This window comes from Pogonomyrmex barbatus, unplaced genomic scaffold, assembly GCF_055798465.1.
Source record: "Pogonomyrmex barbatus isolate J1 unplaced genomic scaffold, ASM5579846v1 scaffold17, whole genome shotgun sequence".
Taxonomy (NCBI): Eukaryota; Metazoa; Arthropoda; class Insecta; order Hymenoptera; family Formicidae; genus Pogonomyrmex; species Pogonomyrmex barbatus.
Genome location: NW_028297113.1, coordinates 5,929,890 through 5,939,582, shown reverse-complemented (window position 1 = coordinate 5,939,582; position 9,693 = coordinate 5,929,890). Strand labels below are relative to the sequence as shown.

Genomic DNA, 9,693 nt, shown 5'->3' with positions numbered 1-9,693 from the left:
TCGCGTTTAAATCTTCCCGCTCGGGTCAATTTTGGTCCGGCTCGATTCCGGCTCGTTCCGGACGCATTGGAACGCGCGGGAACCACCGGAACACGGAGCGCGCCCCCCGGCGATTTACAATCATAAACCGCGCGGTGTCGCGTGCGTGTGTGTGTGCATGTACGTACGCATGCATATGTGTACATACATGTATATACTTATCGCGGGAGCATGGTTTTATTATGATTTTTGAGCGCCAGGTGGCCGCGTTTTTGTTGTCGATTTGCCGTCGGCGGCGCGGCGCGGCGCGACGCGGCTCTCTCAGCGCCATTACATCGATAAATGTCACCGCGACGGCCGCCAGCGTGAAACGCCGCCGAGAACCATCCATCTGGCCCTTACCGCTCGCATAGAAGACAGGAGGAAGGAGGATTCGCGCGTGGCGCGCTCGTGTATCTTCAGACTCTGCCACGCGTCTCTCGATCGCGCAACTCAGGCGGGCGATGTCGACCAAGCGGAAAAATGCGAGCGGCAAGGCAAAGAGCCGCCCCAAGTCGCGCAAGGTGGAATACGATGAGGAGGACATTTCCAGCGAGCACGACTCGGAGGTCGATGACGCCGAGGCCGGCTCCAACGCCGACGGCGAGGACGCCGCAGCGGAGGACGCGCTCGCGGACGTCGCGAACATGCCTGAGCTGCCGGCCCCGGAGGTGATAACTCACATTTCCTCCCCCGCGATTAAGTGAGCGCGCGATCAGGCCCGCCACCCCGTCGCCACCCGCGGGAACGACGCGCCCGATCCCGCGACGCGACGCGGAAAGCGAACGATCCGTTTTCCGATCGAACGAACGCCGATTATCCCGAATTAACGGTCGCTATTGTCTTATGTTCGGATATTGAAAAGCGAATATTTAGACAAGTTATAATACGTAGGTATCCAAAATTCATTGTATTGATACTTAAATTGCATTTCCAATTGATTTTCTATTCCTTTGTAAATTTGATTTATGAATTCTTTGAAATATTGTAGGGTGGATGGAAGGAAATTGAATTTTTTTTTTTTTATCAACATTTCGATTAAGTAAACCTCTAAGTAATAGAATTTTTAAAAATTTTATTTGTTAAAATTTTATAGAAACATATTGGATGATGTATGTTAAATGCAATAGAAATAACTGAGATTTGCTTGCTTCATATCAGGGTGGCTGGGGCAAGCCTGGAACATTGCTCATGTGTGGCCTTACTAATTGGGAAATGGCTGGTCGCAAAGCACCGCCTAAGGGGGTAAAAGCAAACGTAGGACGTAGCCTGTGGACGCCACACACCTTTAAAAACTTGAATAACGCAAGAATACGGCTAATCGCGTCTGGTCCTGCTGCATCTCACAGTATTGTTGTTACTGAAGATAATAGATGCCTGGCTTTTGGTAGAAATGATAAAGGTAAGCGATATGTTTTTCTATATAAAACGTTGCGCTAATTATGATATAAATACGTATTGCGTTTTCTTTGTTAGTAAAAGATTGACTCAAAGATCTGTATTTATTTGCATTGGCACAGAACAATGTCTCAATTCTATATCCGGTGTCCTCATTAATCCAAGTTTGATCAATATGTCTAATTGTATTCAAATTGCATGTATTGCATTGTTCGTTTTATTCTATCGAAACAAAACTGTTGTTAAAATCGAAATATTTGCATAGGTCAATTAGGTGTTGGAGATACAAAGCGTCGCGATGAGCCTACTGAGGTCGAAGCTTTAAAAGGGCACACGGTTATAGGGGCATCATGTGGACGCAATCATACCTTATTTTTAACAAGTCGTGGTATAGTTTTCGCTGCTGGCGACAATAAATTGGGCCAATGCGGAGTCGGCAAGAATGACCCTTGTATCGTAACCGCAACCAAAGTGAAGTATTCCGGACCACCGATAGTAAAAGTAGGATGTGGTGCCGAATTTTCGATGATCCTCGATATCAAGGGCGGTTTGCACTCGTTCGGGTGCCCGGAGTACGGTGCTCTGGGCCACAACACCGATGGCAAATATTTCATCACGAACACGAAAATGGCATTTCATTATGAGAAAGTGCCTAAACGAATCGTTTTGTATGTTGAGAGGGGTAAGGATGGTCACGCGATGCCGTTGGACCGCGTTGAGATCACTGACTTCAGCTGTGGTCATTATCACACAGTCGCGATCGACAGTAAAAATCGAGCGTTCTCTTGGGGATTCGGTGGGATTGGTCGTTTAGGCCACAACGAGCAGCGCGATGAGTTGGTACCACGTCTGATTAAATTTTTGGAGCCGCCCAGTCGCGGTGTACGCGCGGTATATTGTGGCAGTACATATAGCATCGCGATCAATGTACATGGTTCCGCCTTGATGTTCGGACAAACCAAGCGCACAGGTGAAGCCAACATGTATCCCAAACCCATTCAGGATCTATCCGGTTGGGAGATTCGATGTGTCGGTTGTTCGCAAACGAGCGTAGTAGTTGCGGCTGATGATTCTGTTATCGCTTGGGGCGCCAGTCCTACTTTCGGAGAATTGGTAAATACAGATATTTCAAAGATAAAGATTTCATAGAATATTCCAAATAAGAAGGATTTTCCTTAATAGCGCAATCCGAATTTATCTAATATTTTAAAATCACAGTCGAATTATATTGGGTGATTTTCTAAAATATAATTTTTTTCCCAGGGTTTTGGTGAAATGCGAAAGTCGTCGACAACTCCGATGGAAGTAAAAGCCTTGGAAGGTTTATATATTACTGCCGTTACATGTGGTCTGTCTCACACGCTTATGATCTGCCGAGATGATACCGAGGAGGAAAGGGCCAAGATTAATAAGCTCCAGGTGTATTCTGTTTAAAGTATGAAAAATATATTCTTCGGTTGTGTAAACGGGTCTCTTCTTGCGTTACTATGCAGATGATCGAATTGAAAGGAGAACGAGTCGCAGCTACATTTTGACAAGTTTTAACAAAGTATCTGAGAACGATAATAGTAGATGAACCATGAAACGTCCAGAAGAGATATATAGGGATAGATATTACTATTCTACTTTGTACTTCCGGTTTTTACTTAACGCGCGAATGAAAGTCGATCTGTATAACATTTGACACCCATTCTGTTAGCAGCTCAGGATATAGACCAAACAAGATAGATGCAAAAATATATTTTGATACGTTGCTATTTTATTGAAGTTTGCCGTAATTTTCATCGGAAAGGATAGTTATTTGTACGGAGAAGCCGAAGAATTGGAAAGAGAATGTTGTAAAACTTAGCAGTAACTGCCTTTATTTTTATCGCTTTCATAATCGATTTACCTATTCAAATAGTTTATATCATTGATTCATCACAGTAGTACCTGAATCATTACATCTGCAGGAATCGTTTTTTACAATGCATATATAGGGATAATCTCTGAATAGGATTAATACGAATGAAACATCATTCAAGTAGAAAATATTTTAACGATTATATGTGAATTAAATTTCATATGATATGTTTTATGAATTTTAAGAGGGCTGATATTAGCATGACATTAACTAAGTTTCTTTTATTTAAAATATTTTCATGAAATTTATATTAAAAAATGATACAAAGAACTGTGGAAGTCATAATTTTTTTTTTTAATTTTTTTAATTTTAATGGTTTTTATCTCATTTTTTTTTTTTATATAACAAACATAATACATTTCTCGTACCATTATCGTAGATGTTAAAAAAAGTTTGGTCGAGTACACAACAAAATAGAATGTATCAGAAAGAACGATCAATACCTCTTGTATTAATGAATTTACAACTCCGATCACTGCCAGGATGTATTACGAACATCTGTTATTGTGATGTCAAACATTCATTCCATTCCGTTCCATATAATACTCTCGTGCGATTTCTGCACCAAAATATTGTTCTGATAAACTTGCGATGAATGTACAAGTCCAAATATGAAATAAACGAATTTTTTAAGAAATTTGCATTTTAAAGTTTTTGTCTTATTTATAAACTTTTTGAAAGAAATATTTACTTAATTTTTAACAATTTTTAAAAATCTTTATTTCGCTATTCAGTCAGTATCTTGTAGATTTTATTTGCGATTTTATTTGCGATTTTTGGCACTCTTGTGATATTTCTAATACAACATTCTTTGATTCAATTTCTATTTAATTCATTCTAAACACATCATAAGCAAACTTTTACAATAGCCTTATTTAAATGTTTTTATTTTCACATTCACAGTTTTGCTAGTTGGCAAAATTATTTATTTTAAAGCGTACGAAAATTATTTCATATTTTATTATTTGTATATATTATTATAAAGAATATAAAAAATATCAAATATATGTTTTTTCTATCACTTTGATCCATTACCATAATAGAAGCGACAGATTGTTGAACATTATGTATTTCCTCTTGTGAAACATTTCCATATTTCCAACGTAACAATTGATGAGCTATGTATTGTTTAGAATCTGATGGTTGATATCTTAAAGCTCTACTTACTGCCCATGATAGTGGCGTCAACATATTTTGTCTATAAAACAAATTATTAGTGTACTTGTCATGCAAAAATTCATTAATATAATAATATAAAATACATCAAATAATCATTTCTTTCAAGAGTTGCATTGCTTTTTTCTTTTAAATAACAAGAACATGTGCCAGGATACTGCGTGCTTGTGTAGTAGAAATACTTGTTTTCATTAAACGGCAAAAACAATATGTCTTCAATGAAGAATCATCAGCTACAATGTCAGTCATTTTTTCCTCCGGAAAAATAGAACGTGATTCCGATATAGTCAAGTGACTTTCACTTATATTCTGTGAATCATCTAAATTATTCTTATTTTTCTTTTTTGTGATGTGTATATATATATATATATATATAAATATTATAAATATATATATATAAATATATAAATATTCATCTAATTCCTTGAAATCAATTAAAACTTCAATTACTTCAAAAGTTTCCTTTTGTTTATATTCATTATATCCAAAATCAGTTAAAATGTCTTCAGTTTCATCAATATCATTCTCTTCTACATAATTAAGAGTATCCTCATCCATTCCAAGCATTTTTAGAAAACGAATCATTGTTGATGAAACTGGCTTGATTTCCCCTTGCCAATTTAAAATTCCGGGAATATCGATGCCGCTCGATAAAAGCTGATGCAATATATTTTTATTTTGGGACATCAGTCCGTACATGACAATATTCCAGCATTGATTTTCAGTTAATCCAGTAGCAGCTAAATTCCAAATCAATTTTTCATCGAGCTTCTTCATCCACATATCTGCGTTTATTTCTATTCCAAAAGTTCGGAAATATTTTAATTCCTCAGACGTGAGACTAAAGAGACCATATTTGATCGCCTTCATAATACTTTGTAATGACATGCCTAAAATTTGTTTAATGTAATAAATAATAAAACGCCGACACATATAAAATCCCTACGATAGAATTTTGATACCTTTTTCTTTTAATTTCAGTAAAACGCATTCATTATATATTCCATTGTGGACGATAATACGCAATGATTCATCAAGTGACGCATCACGTTTCATATTAGTGCACACGGATAAAGGTTTAATTATACGTCATATAAGTTTGTTCTTTAATAGGCCAAGCAATCTTTCATTACTGCATCCATCATAGATGAATATTCCTTTATTAGTCAATTTTATATGTGAATCAGTTTCACGCGATGCCTCTTCGTCTGTTACATTTTGTATATTTGACATTTTTTTTAGATAAATGTAAGCTAAGTATAAAGATATGACAAATATCACGAACGTGTCAAAACATAGGTCAGTATTTAGGCAATTGTTATGAATCAAAAATCATTCATTAGTTGACATCTCTTTTATACTAAAACAATATCATATATCCAGAAAATTTTTTATTTACAAATGAATAAATAATATCAAATGATATCTATTCTATACAGAATATTCCGGAATTTTTGCACACGGTTAGTTTTTAAATGAGAGCAATTTAATGCTAATGCTCCAAATTATGCATGAACCAAGAGCAATAAGCATTGAATATATACACTTACTTTCTTTAGATTTTATAACAATTACACATATCTAATATTTGGAATATAATTTAATAAGAAAAATGTCCTGATATTTCTAAAACAAAAATTAATTGCTTTTTCCGACACAAGGAATCCATTGTGCATTTTGCATGCGCAAATTCTGGAACATCCTGTATATTACAACCTCCATAGTTACATTAAAATCTCTACAAAACATGCTTGCCGTTTTCTAAATACAATATATCCTTCCAATAAGAGATATATATGTTATAGATCAAAATGAGCACATAATGAACAAAGCGAAGCGGCGTTCTTTTTAGATATATTTTTACAATATAGTACACAGTTTTCAGATATAACAATGATATGTGTCAAACGTATTGTGCCAAAATATAAAATGACAAAGCAAGCAGAAAGACTATAAAGATTTGATTGACTTGTACAAAAATGTCAGATTAACAAACACTACTGACTTTAATCCATATAAATGGCTTGTTATTTTGTCTACGAACGTTTCTTTGATATTTATGAATTATGTATTTACACGAACACAAAATTTTGCTTGACATCATAGATCTTTATGCCAGATATTCAACTAATTTAAAAGTTTCTAATGTGTTATAGTTTGTACATGTAGATGTTAACATAAGCACAAGCCTACTCAGATAAGTTTTATAAGATCTGATTGTATAGCTGAAATGGTGTTGTATTATTTTAACTCTCTCTGTGTCATGCTCAGGATCCTTCTTCCATTTACTTTTTGTGCAGTCTTTAAAGTACTTGACACCCTGTATACACTCATATCGCTAACACTTTCATAGTTGATTACAACAAACTGCAATAACAATTTGAGACATCCTGTTGTTGATGATTGTTGGTTAGTTGCATTCCTCTTTTTCCCAATCGATGCCTTGTACCACTCATATTACCGTTGTCATATAGCCGTAAAGAATGACTATCCCAAAGACCAGGGGTTTGTATTATCTATTACACACAAAATCATATTTTATGCACAATGTCAAATAAACAAATGTATAAAACAATAGGTCTGTTTCTTATTCCTGCACTGAATTATACTAAAACTTTCTTTCTTGCTTTCACCAAATTTCAGATATAATCTTGATTTAAATACAATAATTATATTCTATATATTCTACCTCAATTATAAAGAACAGACCAAATAATAACAATTTTTTATGCTTTTGTATTAATTTTGACATACTTTTTGTACAAGTTCCTCGAAGCAACACTTTACACCATCCGCCGTTTTCGCACTGCTTTCAATATACAAGGTCTGATGCCGTCTAGCAAACTGCATGCCTTCATCAGTGCTTACTTCCCTATTTGGCAGATCAATCTTATTGCCTACTACCATCTTGACGATGTCCGTTTTATTGCAGTACGTATTCAACTCATTGAGCCACGTTTCCAGTTTCACAAAAGTATTTCGATCCGTAACGTCATACATTAGAATAGCGCCTTGGCCATCTCTATAATAACTCGGCGTTAAAGTGCGAAATCGCTCCTGACCGGCAGTATCCTGTAACAAATAGCATATTCTTAATAAATCTGGAAAGTATAATACGTTGCACAAACTATGTCTCTTGTTATAATTACAAACCCAAATTGCAAGTTTTACTATATTGCCATCGATGGTGATCTGTTTGGTCTTGTAGTCCATCCCGACCGTGCTCTGCATATTTTCATAAAACTCGTCCTCGGTGAACCTCAGGAGTATACTGGAAACGACGTAGTATCATAGAGTTAATTCTCAAACGTCATTATAATAACGAGAAATGAGTCAAGCATTTTACGAATTACCTTGATTTTCCCACATTGGATTCGCCTATCATGAGAATCTTCAGTATCGTTAAATAGTCTTCTTGATCCATAATGATCCGCGGTTCCGCTGTACTCACGATATTAATAAATACTAATGTTAACAATGAAAAAGAAAATAAGAAATTAATATTTCTCCTTCCTTGCGTATCACGACCAAGGTATGGACACTTTATATACTACTGGACACTCCTATATATAAAAACGAAATTGTATTTCTGCGCCACCTGGACGAATAGGTACACTTTTAGCAACTAAAATTCATTTTCTGTCGATAATAGTTGGTAAGTTAAGGCACTGACGAGGTACTGTTAAAGACGGACGACCATAAGAAAATTTTCGTGACTGACGACGAAGCTGTGAGTGGGTCCCGTTAGCGCACAGTGCGATAGCACACACATTCACACACATCAGCCGCTGCTTAGGAATTTTCTAATGGACCACCAATCAGAAAATTTTATATTTAATAAGCCAATCAGCGTCGTATACCCTCGGATCCCTCTCGAAGCTGTGAAGCTGTGAAGAATATCGAAAATATTTCTGATTAGTCGAAATCTATTGCCTGTTCTCTATTGCCTGTTCCTGTTGCCTGGCATTGTGCAAGGACCTTTAGTCTTAATTTTAAATTCCGGTCTACAAGAGATGATTGAAGGATCGGCAGGAGTAACGGGCTAACTCCGATTTGATCTAAAATCATTATCTACTCCTTATTTACAGCAGATATGTATCTGTACTCAATTATATTTTATCTTATAGAAACGATGTTTCGTCATGAAACTTTGCTAAGATAATTTCTTTTACAATTACGGAGGTACAGAGCTTAGAGAGCCAATTTTGCAATTTAGCTCTTAAATAATTAAAATAAATGTAACTATCTACTTCTTATTTACAGTGCAGATATATATTTGAGTACACCTATATATCATCGTAGAAGCAATATTCTGAGCCTTTTTCTACGTATTTTTTATAAAATTATGACTTGCTACAGAGCGAGATTTTGCAATTTGGCTCTTAAAAAAAAATTTACAATAGATGAAAATATTTGCACCTTATTGTCTTATAGTACAAATCTATTTACACATAAAATGAATTATTTATTTTCACACATTTTCTTACAAAAATCGCTCTGTAGCTTTCGTCAGGCAAATATTCTGATTATAAATATTATAATTATATAGCTTTTCTCGCAGTATTTTGGCCGTAATATGGATGAAAAGGCCTATAATTGGTCAATTTCTTATGGCTTAAGGCTTATGGCTTAAATCACCTATTGTAAATCTATTGTAAACCACTAAGATCGAAGCATAAACCAGCTCTGAATCGTATATCATTCAGTATATCATTCGAATATGATTAAAACATTATTATAAAAACATAAAAATATAATAATATAAAATATTATGTTTATACAAATATTATATAAATATAAATATTATATAAATATTATATTCATAAAAATATTACAAAATATTATAATAAATATTATAAAAATGTTGCAAAAATTTTGTATGTAGTGGTCTTTTATCCTTAGCCTATACGATTAGTTGCCTTTTATCCTTAGCATATACGGATTTAGTTACGAGAAATGGCATTCATCATCGCGACCCTCTATCAGCAATGCCATGTATTACTTGCGGATGAGTGACTTTTTTTAAAATTTATTATTAATTACAAATAGAAAAAGAACAACTTCTTTTAGGACAACTTTGATTTAACTTAACAGAAATTAAAATGTGTACTTCTATAAAAATTTTTTTTAATTACCTGAAAGAAATTTTTTTTAAGTTCATAACGCTCATCTGTGGTGTTGAGTGTCTACAAATATAT

At 35.0% G+C, this 9,693-nt stretch overlaps 3 protein-coding genes across 4 annotated transcripts; 1 reads left to right on the top strand and 2 right to left on the bottom strand.

Annotated features, from left to right (window-relative positions):
• The first annotated feature begins 176 nt into the window (after nt 1-176).
• LOC105432101 (protein RCC2 homolog) lies at nt 177-3,956 on the top strand. Of its 2 annotated transcripts, none has more exons than XM_011646729.3 (4): nt 177-689; nt 1,180-1,420; nt 1,682-2,529; nt 2,680-3,956. In XM_011646729.3, exons 1-4 carry the CDS (start codon nt 483-485, stop codon nt 2,848-2,850), a joined length of 1,467 nt encoding a protein of 488 aa, XP_011645031.2. In that variant the 5' UTR covers nt 177-482; the 3' UTR covers nt 2,851-3,956. The 2 variants fall into 2 exon arrangements, with proteins under 2 accessions (XP_011645031.2, XP_011645032.1); XM_011646730.3 differs by having other exon boundaries at nt 547-908.
• A 458-nt stretch (nt 3,957-4,414) lies between these two features.
• On the bottom strand, nt 4,415-5,728 carry LOC105432103 (uncharacterized). Its single transcript, XM_089074715.1, is given in 4 exon segments — nt 4,415-4,666; nt 4,669-4,804; nt 4,946-5,385; nt 5,458-5,728. Coding segments are annotated over 4 exon segments (954 nt in total). The 3' UTR covers nt 4,415-4,559.
• Nucleotides 5,729-5,871: 143 nt separating this feature from the next.
• LOC105432102 (ras-related protein Rab-18-B) lies at nt 5,872-8,058 on the bottom strand. Its single transcript, XM_011646731.3, has 4 exons — nt 7,849-8,058; nt 7,649-7,766; nt 7,250-7,567; nt 5,872-7,011 (listed from the first exon to the last, which is right to left on the bottom strand). The coding sequence occupies exons 1-4, from the start codon at nt 7,917-7,919 to the stop codon at nt 6,853-6,855; spliced, it is 666 nt and encodes a 221-aa protein (XP_011645033.1). The 5' UTR covers nt 7,920-8,058; the 3' UTR covers nt 5,872-6,852.
• Between the last annotated feature and the right edge of the window lie 1,635 nt (nt 8,059-9,693).